The sequence below is a fragment of the Anser anser genome (assembly GCF_964211835.1).
Source record: "Anser anser genome assembly, chromosome: 8".
In the NCBI taxonomy this organism is placed as follows: Eukaryota; Metazoa; Chordata; class Aves; order Anseriformes; family Anatidae; genus Anser; species Anser anser.
In genome coordinates this window covers 6,643,829-6,660,184 of record NC_139728.1, presented here as the reverse complement: position 1 = coordinate 6,660,184, position 16,356 = coordinate 6,643,829, and the positions used below count along the sequence as shown (strand labels likewise).

General features: G+C 36.7%; 1 protein-coding gene across 3 annotated transcripts in view; it reads right to left on the bottom strand.

Moving 5' to 3' along the window:
• Positions 1-16,356, bottom strand: part of DENND1B (DENN domain containing 1B) — a 161,320-nt gene that overhangs the window by 84,068 nt on the left and 60,896 nt on the right. For all 3 annotated transcript variants that reach the window (XM_083847297.1, XM_083847296.1, XM_083847298.1), the window contains exons 5-7: positions 11,177-11,296; positions 3,079-3,148; positions 1,792-1,872 (exon numbers count right to left, since the gene is read on the bottom strand). In XM_083847297.1, coding sequence (XP_083703423.1) covers positions 1,792-1,872; positions 3,079-3,148; positions 11,177-11,296 — 271 coding nt within the window. The remainder of the gene's footprint in view (positions 1-1,791; positions 1,873-3,078; positions 3,149-11,176; positions 11,297-16,356) is intronic.

Here is a 16,356-nt window from a genome sequence, read left to right as displayed (position 1 = left end):
TACAATTATTTTTCAGACCGGAGCTTCTTTTTAAGTCTATTACCACTGACTGTTCCAGTCTAGCCTATTTATACAATATACAAGGAGCCAGATAGGAACGTCAATATAAAAAGTAGACACACAAAGTTAGAGTTGCAAGTGGCCATAAAGATTTCCCTACTCCCTGCAGCACTGAGCATTATGAAAACAGACGCCTGTAGATCCAAAAAAACATTCTATTTCAAGGTAACCTACTCCTTCCTGCTCGTCCCCGTCTGAACCCACAGTATTTGCTCAACTGTACCTGCAGCCAAGTATTTGGCAAGGGGCCTGCATTTAGATGATCATTGTTCAGCTAAAAAGATTACCAAACTCTTTAATGGAACAAACTACTGGGAACAAGAGACAGTTGAGAAAAAAAATAAAAATCAAACATTAGATAATATTGAAACACAACCAGCAAGCACGAACTCTATTGCAAGCAATTTGTCATCCCAGTGTTGCCAGCTGTATCCACCACAACCTCCAAGGCTCACCACAACATTCATTCTGAGGTATGCAAGCTCTATGCAAGATGAAACACACACTGACAGCAGTAGGCAGCAATGCTTTGCAAGAAATGAAAGAAAAATAATCTTTAAAATTTCCTTATGTCCAACCAAAACACAGGAGAATTTTTTAAAGCATGTTATAACGTATTTTAGGGTTGCCGAATTAGAATTGGTTATAATACTGCAATTAACGATGGCAAAATAGTATTTGGTATACTGAAGGGCGCTATAGACTAGTATAAAATATTTTGTAGTTCTGAAAAAAATAAATTAATTTCTGTTACTTTCTGAAAACTAACTTAAAAACATTATGGCAGCAACAAAAAAAAGCAACAAAAAAAATCACCTGTAGCTTTAAAACCAAGTATATTGTTCTGGTGAACGACAACACACAAGACTGGAAGGACTTCCAAATACAAATATTGGATTAGTACTGGTCAAGGAAGAAAAATATTAGGGCTATAAAGACCAGGAAAAAAGGAATAGCAAGGAAACTGAAATCTGAAAGATTAAAATAAAAGCGGCATGGTTTTAAGCAGCAAGGGTAAGCAACTACTGGCAGTGGAAGCCTCTCCATTTCTATATGCCCTCCTAAGAGGGCCAAACGGTTTTCTAAAGCCTGCTCTTACTTTACGTAAAGTACAGGGCTCAGTTCTAAATTAAATGGATTACAAGTAACAGGAAATGTCAAGATAAATAATCTAATGATCTTTCAGTATGTAAGGGAAGACTTTATAAAAATCACTTCTGTGTCTTGCAACTTGATAGCTCAAATGAGTCGTAGTTATTTGTGCACATTTACTTGTGTGTGCAGTCATTCTGGAAGATGGGAAAGAAGGCAGCTTACATAGATTTGTGTCCAGTCTTATAAGTCTACCTACTCAGACATGGGAAGCAACAACACAAATTCTGTTTTTCACGGATTCACAGCAAGAGAAACCAAAATTATCTACATGAAACAGCTGGAAGCCAAAAAAAAAGTAGTTCCAGCACTGCCAGACCCCGCTGCTGTTTACTTTCTCATCCATAGAGCAAAACTCAATTTTTTGCTTCTTTATGACTGACTTTAAGAGAACAACTTCAGACAGAGACAAATTCTATTCTGCATAGGAAAAATGAAAGGTTAAAAAGGCTGTCCAAGCCAGTTAATTATAGGAAGCAATATAAGTTTACTATTTACAAAGGTGGTTTTGTTTGTTTCAACCATAGCTACTATTTTGTAGCAGACAATAGAAGTAGGAATAATACAGAGAATACTTACCACACTTAAACTGACTAAAGCATTTGCCTTTGGCACAGGATGGCTATACAATGATTTTAACAAATCATTTGAGTCATTTTCCTAGAGGGAATATTTTTTAAAGGTGATTAATGGTCATATAATACAGAATAATTACCATTTACAGTACATTAAGCTATAAATAGATGAGAATATACATATTCATTTAATGAATTTAGACATTACAACAAAATACTTCTGCACACCACTAAAGCTTTCTGACCCATCAAAACAATTTCCTCAGCATATAGCACAACACTTAACCTGGCATCTTAAATTGGTTGTAGTAATAACTGCAGTGCCAGAACTACTGATCAGGAAGCAGAGGAGAAAATGATTCCTACCCCAAAATTCTGCCAAATACAACCTTAATAAGCATTTTACTGTTAGGGCCAAAGATAAAAGTTCCATTTAAAGATTCAGTACACCATTCATGAGACCATAAATAGAGAATACATTTAACTAACCCAACTAGCACCTAACTTTCCTACTGCATTTTCATTTTACATAAAAAAGTCATCATACAGTGCATTTGCTATAATGCACCATAATTGCTTAATCTACAGTTCATCTATTCTTGAAACGTCATCTTTTCCAATCTACAGCATACAGCAAACTACTGATGCTCCCCTCTCCTCCTCCCGAATTACAATCTATTACTTTGATATAGTTAAGGTAGAAAGGTATGGGTTTAATGTTCTCAGTGAAACAGATGCCAGTACTTCCCTTCCCGTGTAATCCTGGAATATGTCTAATTGCTCATGAATATGCAAACTAAACTATCAGGATTCTTCACCAAATGTTGCAAGCAATTTTGTCTTGCTAGTTGAGATGACAGAATTACGAGAGGTAGTTCTTAGTGAATATGAAGGGTGAAACAGTACATCATATTTTATGCAGTTCTGAAAAAAAGTGTTTGTAACTGATAATCAGATAGTTCTGGAGATCTACAGTTTACAATCAATACATCATACAGTTCTCCAGTGATGTGACACTTTGCTCACACTTCATCCAGGACTTGTTTATGCTAAGACTGACACTTTATAAAGGTAGATTCTCAGCAGCTTTTTAAGATTAATGTGGTATTCAAGTGATAGGGGTGGTTGTACATTCAGATTGTTTGAATTTCAATACAATGAATTTAACGACTTGCTTCTGAATTCTACCAAAAAGATTTAAAGAGCGTAGAATCCCCTTATAGCACTTGAAATAGTGACTACTATTACAAGGAAAATCCTTAACACAAAGAAACAGAATATGCAAAATTACCTGTTCTTTAGCCAAATAATCTGCCAGGGTATTTAAGAGCTTATAGTATACCTCAAACCAGGGCAGGTAACTAAAAGAGGAAGAAAAAAAAACATTTGAATAAATTATTAGTGTATTTTTCCAGTGCTTATGAAATACTACTATAATTAATGTGACTTGCACTTTTTTTTATTTCTACATACAAATAAAATGCATATAAAACTTTTCTCCATGAATTTCAATTTGATGGTGCATCACTGACAGATAATACTACTAAAGCTATATTTCTTTACACCGTATCTGTTAAACATATATCTATTTTGCAAGCCTCTGGTTTTGCTTTGTTTGTTATAAAGCTGATGTCTGAATACTTCAAATGCATTAAGTATACCACTTCACTTTGCACAATAAAATGGACAATGATTTGAAGTTCCACGTAAACGTAGACTACTAGCTCATATTTTTGCTTCTCATTATTCTAAATGCATAAGAGCTCACTTTAAGCATTGTCAGACAGTTTCAAATCACATTCTCACTATCTTTTGATGTTACAAGTTTCAGTAGCTTTGTTTGCAACTTTACTTGCAGTTTTGAGATTCCACATTCTGTTGTACCTGGCCAGACTGCCCCAACTGCTGCTTCCCTGAAGACTGAAAACCTTTTTACCTGGGCAGAGCCAGTACCCCATACTTGACAAGTTGTGCACTGCTAAAGAATACCATAGATGTCACATCATAGACAAGAATATCGGTCTCCCAATAAAGTCATTCCTATACATAGAAGCAAATTCTAAAAATGTGAGCCTTCACCAACAGCTCACAGCACACTAACACGAGTAATTACCAGACTTAACACAAGTCCACAGCCCATATATGCGCAACATTCCCAATCAGTTAAACAGAATCCAAGATAAATATAACATAACTGAAGAGCATGAGAAGAGAAACCCAAACATGGTGCCATCATTTCTATTTTTTGTACTCTATTTACAGAACGGTTACCTTTAGCTGAGACATCAACAGAGACAGCATGCTACAGAACCACATAATAACTACTCAAGCATTTGATACAGAAGTAATAAGACTTTTTTTTTTTTTTTAAGAACTTTATCACAAAGGACATTACCATGAATAGTATAATATTAGCTGTTCATGATTTGACAGGGGTGGGGGAAGAAATAAAGCCTGAAACTTTTTTATTACATTTTATACCTGTACGTAACAATACTACATATTTGGTTGTTCAGCACAGTGTAAATCCATGGACATAATTCCGGCGCATTTTTAAAAGCTTTAATGTATGCTCTGGGTATACCTTGAAATGACAAAAATGTACTTCAGGAAACATTAGGCTAATTGCAACTGAGGAGCCCAGTATGCACAACCTAAACGTTTTCCCTTACAGGAAAGGGAAAGCTGCTATGGGTTGGTTCAGAAGCCAAGGCTACTCCTGCCCAGTGAGCAGAGTGAACAGGTACATTTTTTTCCAACACCTCTGTTCTCAGTAAGCAGCTGCCCAGGCTTTAGAAATAGACTCCAGTTCTTACAGCAGAGAAAGAGAACAGCAGACATCTGATTTGGGAACATGGTTATAGTTAAGCATTTTATAGCAGTCTTACTTTGCTATCTTTATAAATGCCTAACTGCTAGTTCTTAAAACAAAATAAAATAATAATAATCAGAACCATCACAAATTTACTCTTGCAAATGCAAATGAACACAGAGGCAACAACATCTTTAGGCCAGTGTATTAATATCTTTATCACACTTTACCATACGCTGTACTGACTAATTATTGAAACTTGATCAATCTCTTTAAGCTCACAGACATTTCTAATACTTGGTATTGTTGACGGTAGTTCCAGTGTGACATTACTGTATCTGCTTTTCAGAATATTTGTATATAATCATAACATTTACTTCATTGCACCTGTATATGGCCACTCACTGCTTACGGGCCTGCTACACACCCCTGTAAAATACTCACTGCAACAGCTCCTAAATCAACTCATCTTGGAGTTTTATTCCAGCTCGGACTCCTGCTCTATTACCTTCTGAAATCACATTAGCTTTATCTTGGACAGGAAAATAAAACTGCAAGACCCACTGAACAATTCTATCAGTCTCGAACTGCAGCAAAGGTCAGGACACAGCTCAAGCTTTTGTCCGAGGTACAAGGTTTAAATTGCAAAATACTTTCATAACACTGGACACAAGTAGTTTACGTTATCTAAAAACTTGCCAGTGTTTGCCATGACCTCAGCAGCAGATGTCTATATTACCCAAGCATATTTCTTTCTGCTGCAGAATATTCTAAAATCTTATCTGATCATTCATTTTTCATAATGAGTATTTATGAACAGCATGCTATAAAAATAAATGCTCCTACTTCGATAAAATATTAACCATATTTCTTTCTTATATCTATGATCTCAGCTCCCCTCTTACTTTGAAAAGAAAAATTAAATGCAATTTTTAAAATATATGCCCAACAAGGACAAATTCATTATTTGAAATTAATAAACCTGAACACAAAGCCAGGGAAGATTTTTCTTTCATACAGTTAAGCCATGCTGACCAGAGTACTCAACACAAGATCTCTTTCCCTGGGCAAAATCAGGTTGATGATGCACTTCCATGTCTCCATGTAACAAAACCACAAAGAAATATGTTGTAAAAACAGACTACTTGAACATAGTTTAAAAATGCCAGTTTCCTTTTTGAGCTGAAAGACTGGAAAAAGAATTGCTTTCAGCCTTATAACCACAGATATGAGGTTAATATAATTTCAACATGCCATTTAAACCTGAAAAATTAAGACCAATCAAAACAAGTGCTCCATTACATTCTATGGCATGAAACCAAAGACCACCAAAATCTGTCCTGTTTTTTCTCCCACGTCTTCAGCTCTTACAAAGCATAGTCCAACTGCAAAAGTTTATGCCAGTAATTTTAATTATATTGTTTTACTGTAAAAAAATTATGAAGACCTAATGCAAAGCAAACAAGTTCTTTATATTTTTCTTTTATGTATTTACTAATTGCTATTATTTCAGTACAATAAAGAATTGCTACATTTGTTGTTTGCAAACAATAAAGTGTGTGTTTGTATGTGTGTACACAATGCATCTCTGCTTTTAAAAGTAAACAAACACAGATTGTGTTTGTTCATAAATCAGACAGCTATCAGTCAGGAGGGATTTCAGATTCTCGACGCAAAGACCAAATATAAGCTCGTTTCATTTTGAAACATCTTCATGGCTGTCAAGCAACATTCTTTTCCTGTTATATCACAGGCTGGTTTTGCAAGCACTTGTATTAATAATCCCATTAACTTATTTGGACTACTCTAGTAAATAGATTTATTCATAGATGAGCATTCCCATGATTTAAGCTTTACATCTTTATCCAGTAAGTATATTGCATTGGATAAAGTGCTGTATACAGGACTTGTGTGCGTGACAGAACAGAAGCATTAGGGTAAAGGAATCTTCTCAGCTTGTTGTGTTGGCAAAACTTGCAAAAATTATTTAATCTTTATTTAGCACAGTAGAACAAGTCTATGTACGGAAAAGTCAAAATATCCAGTGACATCTGTTAAGTTGGGTAACCATTTTTTTCAAGCACGTCAGTACAGAAATGCACTCTCTGCAAAAATGGCTTTAGAATTGCTGAACTTAATAGAGGAGACCTATAATATATTACTGCTAACTCAGAACTGTCACACTAACATGTACCTTAACAGTGGATAAAATCAAAATTGAAGTCTGTTACTAGAAAGACGTTACTGTCGCACACATTCATAAAATTATTTATGATTGTTCTATTTTATAATGAATTAGCTGTCTTAAAAAATGTCAAAAGGTTATCAGTGAAGCCCCTTTGCAGTCGATAAAACTGAGGAACAGCAGGGCTTTAATGTATTTAGAAGTGTAAGGTTCAAATAAAAATAATTTAGTTTCTTAAACTATGAAACCATCATTGGTTTATTGAGTGTTGTTTTTTTTAATTGCACACGTTGTCTTTGCAGACTGCATGTTACATCCAGTACTCTTTCGAGAAACAAGCATATAAGACAAACATACAACAACTTCATATTCTTATGAAGTTGCCACAAAAGATTATTCCCACAATAAGATAAAATATCAAAACCTAAGCAGTATTGTTTTAAAAGACATCTATTTCCTGGTTTAGAATACAGTGGTCTTTATTTAAGAGTACAGCCACTGCCTGTCATGAGAACACGAGCACAAGATATTTCATGGCTAATTAGAAACATACTTAACATTTTCTTTTAATCCAAATGAGCCACAAGGCAGGAGCTCAGACTTTTATTCAAAGTCACGCATAACCCTTGTTGCAGTAAGTAGACTTCCACCTCACTTGTGCTTCTACTATAGCTCTGATAAAACTTTTACATTCATGAGTCAAAGGTTAAATAAAGGAAAGGAAATGTTTTCTGTCAAATAGTCAGGTAACCACTAACAGTCCTGAACTATCAGCAGGAATCTAACTTTTAGTAATCAAATAAAACTAAGGAAACTGCCTTTCCGTAGCTAAATGTCTAATGTCTAGGGGCTACTTTTCTGTCTGGAAAATTGACACAAAATGTGTAAAATTGAAACATTCTGCTTCTAAGGGATTTGCCTAAAGGAAGAGTGAGAAACCTTCAAGCGTGGTCTGAACTGAAGAACTACAAAGGCTTACCACATAAACCTGTCTTCCTTATTACAGCATTTCATTTGGAAACGTAGGTGACAATTTTACAGTCGTAAAATTAATGAAACCTAAGACTGAAAATTTTAATGATGCATTTTCCATTTCTCTAGATACATAAGGGCAACCTCAAGATTCCATCAACAGTTTCAAGATTTTAACAAAACAAATTTCGGTCAAATTATTTGAACTTTGTATTAAAACCATTCAGACAATTCAAAAACAGCTTAATGTAAATTCACAAAGTATTATTCCTGCTACAAACAGCAGAGATATATAGAAACAATACCCAAAAGATTTAAGTCTCCTTGTATTATTCAAAAATGAACATCCATGTTTCTACTTTGCCACTTCAAATCTGTACTGCCAAAACTATTATTTAAATTAGCATATAAAAAGTAAAATTAGAAGAAAAGATCCTGTATAGTATACGAGTATATTACAATATTCTTGCTGTGGTACCTCTTGTTTTTAAGGGGCTACATGAGTTCAATAGTTTGTGGAGATGGAAGAGGTGACACAGAAGGATTCACACGGAGAGCTTCACAAAGCAGCCATGCAGTTTGAAAGAGAAAAACAAACTAACAAAAAGACTTTCAAGGAATCACACACAACTTCTGGAGAATGATCCAAAATGTGTTTTCTCATCTTACTGTGATTATGCACTCATTTGCATTTTGAATTTGGCAACTGCAGTCAAGTTATGTTTGATCACTTTAGAAAATACTGTACCACGATTAAATTCTTCAACTAAAAATGCCTGGGATAGCTACATCGGAGCATTTTTATTTAACTGTATTCGTGCTTACAGAGAACTTGAACAGAACATTCTGATTTGGGAGACAATTCTTTTCACATTGTTCTTATACATGTGTATATAAAATGTACATATGAAATTTCTCTGTATGTTTTACAAGATGGGTGTATATTCTGATTTAAATTCTCCAGTTTTAAGTACGACTATGTGGCTGCAAATTCAAAGTTGATTTCCTTAAATTAATGTTTCAGATAAAGAATGAATTTTAGAGAGATAAACTACAAGAATTAACCTCATAAACAGCTTTTCATTGGTGGTGTAAAATCTGAGGACAAGCCTTTTCTTCCCTTTACAGTTGAGAATCCCACTAACCACTTCAAATCCCAGTACTTTAGCACGCCTGGCACAGGTTAACATATGACACAGTACCATTCTCAAAAGACATTCAAAAGAGAGAAGCCATCCTGTTCCCTACTCATCAGTCTCCCCCAATTTTTACGGATTTCTTTCTCATCGCTGTGATTGGCTTGTTCCTGTTCTTCTTTTCAGAGATTATAAATTAGATTTCAGTTACCTACTGCCATTTAGTTAAGTCTTTTATACTTGACTTTCTATAGTTTGCCTTTGTTAAAGCCCCAACCAGCAGTGTCAATGTATTCCTATTCTTAGTGGAGATACACAAATACATGCATATGGAGATGTGCAGATGTGCCATAGTTTGACCTGCTATTTCTGTATGCCTGCATCTGTGTGTTTATATAAAGTCCATGACTGTTATGTACATATCTGTGACAGACACAAGTAGTTTGAACTGTTCATACACAAGTCATTACATGTAAATTCACAATGTGAATATACATTGACACTATTTTGAAGTATGGAAGAAAAGAGAGCAAGTGTGCATACGCGCACACATCTTTATGCATAAAGACAGCAACTCTTTGTTAAACTTTCTTTGATATTGGTTACTTTAAGATAAATTAACATTTACAAGGGAGAGTCAGATGAAATGCTGAAAGAAATCTGCTAGCAAGTCTCCTTTCATTTGGTCATTCCTAACAAATCCTGGATTTAGAGCAGAAATCAGACTGGGTACTAAAATGCATCAAAGGAAAATACTGATACATTCTTTCTGTCTGAGCAAAACACTATTTCAAACTGGCATACAAATTGGAGAGCAACTAGAAGTACAATTCCATGAAGCTAGTGCTGTTATGCATTCAGCATTGTAAATTTGAAATTGCCACAATAAAAGCAATAAAGGCAATGTTTTGATTATGGTTTGGTGAAAAATTATAGCTTGCCACTTTTCATATTCCTAGTTATTCTGCCAAGTAACAGACCATTGGATAATCTTTAACTGATGTATGTCTCTGTGGAAATGTTAACAGAAATACCTCTGTTTACACCAACTGAGAATCTGCATCCTTTGCTTTGCAGCACTACATACAGTATTGAAATGTACGTACTTGAGTGTAATTGATTAAAGAATTGTTACTGCAACATTAGAAGCTACCCAGACAATGTTAGAAGTAAAAAAACATTTGTTTTTAGTCTGATGAGGGAAGAAAAGGCTAGCTCAGAAAAAACTGCTAAGAACATACACTTATATTCTCTCTGGGCCTTAACCTAGCACAGTGAAAACAGCTATTATATGCTCCAAAATTCTGACTTAAATCCTTCTACAGTAGTATTAAAGAAGTATTGTCAGGATCACAGAAAGCCAATTAATTTCCAAAATAAAATCTTTTCCATTTGTTATTTTTATTATATGGTAGTAAATTTTTACAGTATTTATATAAATTTTAGAATTTTAAATTTTAAAATTTTATAAAATTTTACAGTTATTTATAGCAAATACTTATTTTTAAATTACCTGCCCCCAAAAAGTCCAGTGCACAGGCTCTCAACATTAGTTTAGAACCTGTTTAAATTCCCAGATGTTGGGGGGCTCCTAATGCGCTTCCGAACTGGATGTTCTCATTTTTTCTATGAACATTACAGACTGGTAGGCTATTAATTGAACTGTCAATTTGGCCTTATAATAAAGCACAGTACAAAAAGGCTTTAACTAAATAATTCTGGGGTTTTTGTTTGTTTGTTTGTTTTTTCACTACCAAAACTATTATCTCCAAGGAGAACGAAGAATAACCAGAAGGAAAAACAAAATGTTTTGCTGGGGTAAATTTCTTCTTCTTCAGTGTCTGTTCTGCACCAAACCAGCATGCTGTACATTGACAATTAATTTGGCTCTGGAGTTTCTCATAAGAGAAATAGTCTGGCTAAAGATGATGGAAGACACACCCAAAAGTCATATTTCCAAGTACAGGAATACAGAATAGCACATCTCATTGTTAAATTGACCGGATACTTGTCAAAGATTACATTAGAAACTAAGAATATACAGATAACATTCAAAGCCTGCAAAGCTTTTAGGCAGACATTGAATCATTTAGCCTCACTCAAGAACACAGTCACATGGGGCTTGAGACTGTTCTTCAGCTGAAATCAATGGTAACACTGTTGTACAGAAATGGTATACTGACAGATAAGCATAAAATATTATCGGAAAATTTCCAAAAGATCATTTTTCGTTGTATTTTTCCTATATTCACTTCTATACTCATTTTTTCTTGTTCCAACTTACCTCAGAATACAGAGGCAGACCTTGCCTCCTGACGTCAAACGGCAAAATCCAAACCTTTGCTTACTTTCAATGTCGGTGAGCACAAAGGTAAAGTGCTGTCCTACTTGGTTTTGGGACACCCTGAAAAATTAGACACAGAGTTTAAGAACACCAAATCATGAAAAACACTAGCATATAAGTCACTGGTCTCAAACATTTCCACATTCAAACCTCACTATCCTTCTCAGAAAACGCTTTTCTCCATTCCTTCCCTCCAGGCTGCCTCATCCACCCCACACCTTCCCCTGGGCACCAAAGAGGTCGGTTCTCTTGCTCATCCGTGCTTCCTGCTGCCATCCCGGCAGCCCCATCCACTGGATCTGGCCACCTCCACCTCGGTGAGCCCCCAGCTTGAGGACTATGTGAGGTTCAGACCCCGTATCACAAAAAAGAAGGCACAGGAGTTACAGAAAGTATACTGCAGGGTAGATAAGGATGAGAGGAAGGAGCTGCTGCATAAAGAGAGACTGGAATGTTCCTGCCTGTGCTGCTGGAGACAGGACACTGCCCCGGACTGCCCTGAGCTCAGTAGGCAGGCTGCTTCCTAAGGTCATTTCCTAAGCAAGGCCTAAGCAGGAGCAGCACAAGCTTGAGGCAGCTTGCTGGCTTTGAGCACACCTCAGCAGTGAAAAATGCCAACCAAAACAAAGGTCTGAAGTTCTACAAAGAATTTATTTAATTTCATAGCACAGGCTTGGCTTAAGACATGCATTAGAAAACCAGCATTTTTTTTCTTCTGTAGACCTGTAGCTTTCCCATGCACACCTACACTTCTTCCACCTTTTTTCCATTATGTATTGCCCAATAGAAAACTTTTTAAGCCTATTTTCCAGTGCAAGTTTTTCTATTCTGAAATGCAAAAGACAGAAAATAATCTAAAACAAATAGCACAAGAACTAAAATAATAAGCAATAGCATCTTCAAATAGCATCTTCTATACCAAAACACATACCACCCGCGACAGAATAAGTTTGCACAATATTTCCCTGTGTGGTGTTCCATTTCCTCTTATCCCCAAGCTCCCTGCTCAGCCAGCACAGGGTAATGTGGTTTGTTCTCAGCATCACCTCTGATTCCTCAAACTCTCCAGTTCCTAGTCCTAACCTCCATTCCTTACCCCCACTTTCTGTTTGACAGCATAAACCTTTTCCCAATTTCCTTCTACAATCATGGCACCTCCTCTGCTGTGACGTGGCTCCTGTCTGCTTTCCCTTTCGCGCCAGACACCTTTCTCTCCTGTGCAACCTGTCAGCTTCAGCCAGAGGACAGCAGAGGACAGAGCAGCTCTCAGCTATGCCGTCCAGTGCTGTGACAACAACTTTAGGCAAGTCCCGCCCAGTTCTGAAGCAAGAACTACCATGTACGCCTCAGATGAATGTACTGGTCAGTAAACATCATTACTAAACTCTAAAACTGGAACGCTTCCAAAGGCTTCTCAATGTGGTCAGATTTTGGTGATTTTCATAGAATTTAGTGTAAGCATTTCAGAACACAATTGCATCTTCAGTTTACTCACAGAAATACCTATTGCACTTTTCCAACATCTTCCAAAGAAAACAAGCTTTAGAGTCTCGTCATTTTCAACCACAAAAGATAATGTATGGCATAGTTAAAAGCAAATAAAAGCAAAGTTGTAACGGGAAGTGCAAGGAGATTTGAAAACGTAAAATGCAGTAGTTCTGCCTGTAATTCTATTTTCCTCTGTTATTTTCACATTCTTAATTTATCTTCTTCAGCAGAATACCTACGTGGCTGCTAGTGAGTGATATGGTTAACATATGTCAGGTAGGGTTCATTCTTACATACCAAGCTGAAAATGAATTCCTGCAGAAGCTGAGAACCATCACAAATCTCACCATCTTCCACTAACTGCATCTTTTTTTTTTTAATTTATCCCCTGCAATTTTTCAAAAAGCTCCAACAAATAAAATATAAAAATTTTCCCTTCAGAAAGAAGAAAGTAGAAGGAAATAAAAGGGATGAAGAAATTATGTGGGACACGCACACTATACTGCTTAATGATATATGACAACAACTTAAATATTAGCCAAGTGGTGCTACTACCCAGACTGTAGAATCTCCCACTTGTTTCCATTTGGTCTTGTCCCTTCAGAACATTCAGTGACAAGGCCGAAATAAAAGCCCGCGCTAAATATAAACAACAGTACAAGTTATCTTTATCCTGGTCCAGTAGAACCGCTGGAGATCCATGATAGTAAATGGACTTTTTTACATTAGGTAATTACACTTAAATCATTACAAGTATTTTCCTCGATTGTCTTCAATAAACTGGAACAACCCAGTGTGCTTTTAAGACACAGTAAATGCTCATCGGCTCTCTCAGCGCTTCATCTTTCAGGTTTTTTACATACCTCGCATGCTGCCTGTATATTATGTCGGACACAACAGAGAACCATCAATAACAGCATGTTATTACTCCCCTGCCAATGATCCAGTTTGCTATTTCACATCTTTGCACCTGTCTCTTTATTCCTGCAAGCAGATCTCCACAGAAATCTGCAGCCTGGTGCCTCACTGGGTGCTTACAGTGCCCAGCAGCAGCAGCGCTGGCAGCCACACCGTGCACAGCGCCTTGGCTGCCTCCTGCCCTCACCCGTGCCCTGCTCTGCTGCGGCCTCGCCTTGGCCTGGGCCTGGCAGTCACCCACTAGTCTGGCGTGGGCAGGCCGCGGTCCCCTAACCCAAGCAGATGATCAATGATTTACAAAATGCTATTCTTAACAGATGTCCATCTACGCAGGCTTTGTTTTTTCTGTACTGTGTATATGTATGTCAGGAAATGACTCTTCTCCATTGCTGCTTAAAAACAATTCCTTAGCCACAGAAAAATTTGCCTCCTCCCTTGCCAACACTGGTAGATGACATGGGAAAATACCCAGCGTTGCAATTAAAGCATATATAAAAGTGTCATTACACAAGACCACTTTAAACATAAGATTTAAATTTTGCTATTCTCTTTGTATTAAAAATAGCTCAGCCAAGTTATGGCAGTCCAGTGGGAGGCAATCCCAGTGCCATCTCACCGCCTCCAACTCAACATCTTCCCTTTGCTTCTCGAGGAGATACAACTCCGTGTTTTGACAGTCAGTGTGAAAACAGCTCAGCTTGAAAACTCCATCCCGCAGACTTTACAAAAAGAGCGTAAGCAACTTGTTCCGGATGTTCAAATTGAGGAAAACTCCAAAGCTGAATCTCTACAAACAACCAAAAGTTTGCATTTGGTTCCATTTGCTTCAAGGAACAGCTAGCAGAACCTAGCGACCATCCATCTGCACCACATTTTTTGATTAGAGTTTAAAATATTGAATTAATCCTGGGTTGCTAATTTGAGAGCTCCACATAAGAGCTGGGGGCAGCAAGGATGCCTGTTTTTTTACTCCTCTTCATCAGAAGAAAAACTGACTATACGTAAGCCTTACCAGTAACAACCTAATGATGATCTCTGTACAACAGTAAACAACCAAAATGTATAAACCTGACACATAAAACATTCAAAAAGTGCTACCACTACAGATTTAACGTATCTATTGCATGTATCATATATAATGCGGACAAATTTTGGCTATGAGACTTATGCCTCTGAGGTGAAGTTTTGACTTCGGTGGCACGTAACAGCTCCTGTAACTGCTACCAACTCACAGCAAAGATGCTTCTAGCAGTTTTCCTTAGCATTAACATCATGTGTAAAACACAATTGTTACTTAGTGAAATAGCCTATGGAAAGTATTACCTATACTTTCTGACAGAACACAGGATAACTGACCAAACTTCAAAATGGCGGCCTAGTGGGTTATGTCAAAACAAGGGGATCTGCTCTCTTGCAGGGAGACAGCAGGCACAAGGTGCCACAAACTGTCTGTCACCGAACTCACTCATTCTTCTGCACTGCTTTTTACTTCCTTTCAGCTCCTGCATTGCATGCTTACATTTAGTCTTAGTTCAACAACAATAAATCACCAACAGCAAAGGATGTATGTAAACACTTATTAACTCTGTAGACTACAATGGGTTCTTTCAAGGTTATTACAGTTCACTACATGCATAAAAATAGTTTTTAAAATTTCCCTAAGTATCTACAGAATGCAGAAAAGGTTCTTTGATATGCATGGAGCAGGTAAACAATCATTTGAAAGATTTTTGTTTATACTATTGCCATTGTGCATGCTGCATTTTAAGGCTGCCTTGAGAGAACTGATTAAGGCAGAAATTAAATCTCTTCTTCCAACAAAAAACAGCATGTCTGACCATTACATTTATCCCTTGTTCTCAATTAGAGTTCTCTTCTTCCAAATTAATCTGTTTAGGAAACAAAGTATGCTTGAAATGAGTTGTTCTTCAAATTTTAGAATTTCTAAAGGGCTTTGAATTTCAGGGAACCAGTAACCCTAGGTTGGGACTTCTTCCATTTATTACTATTACCAAATCGGAGACTACTGTCTCCACTTCGAAGCCTGCTCTGTGACCCATGACTCCACTACCTGGGTTTCTCCTGTCCTTACACAGACTTCTTGCAACTTAGGACTGAATTTGAAGTGGGGCCAAAAAGAACAAAGGGAGCATTGGCATGCTCCCTCCATCACCCAGCTAAATGGATGGAGCTAGAGATTGAGGTACAGGCTCTGCAAAGTTACACACAGATTTTAGGTTGAGAGGGAAAATACAGAAGACTGGTAGTGGAAAGACGCAAAGAACATCATGCAGAGTTTGCATAAAGGATGCAAGGAACAAGAGAAAAGAAGTATAATTTCTCTAATGTAAAAAAAATTGGCTTAACAAACAATTACAAGGAAATGGAAAACCTCTTCGTTTTCAAATGGTACAATTCCATATGAATAGAAGCAGAGAAATGAAGTGTGTAGCAGAAGAAAAAGGAACATATTCGTAAATATCTACAAATGAACTGTTAAAATGGTATACGATTGTGCTATTTATTAAGTCTAAAATAATTTAGTCCCCCCAAAAAGAAGACATTGGTTATTGGGATAAATGCTCAAGAACTTCTATTATAGTTCCTTTCTTAATCCCTTCAACATAAAAGGTAAGCCATACCAGGCAGCAAAAAATTATGCGCTTGCTTTCAATAATAATATATATATATATATATATATAAAACTCCAAGTT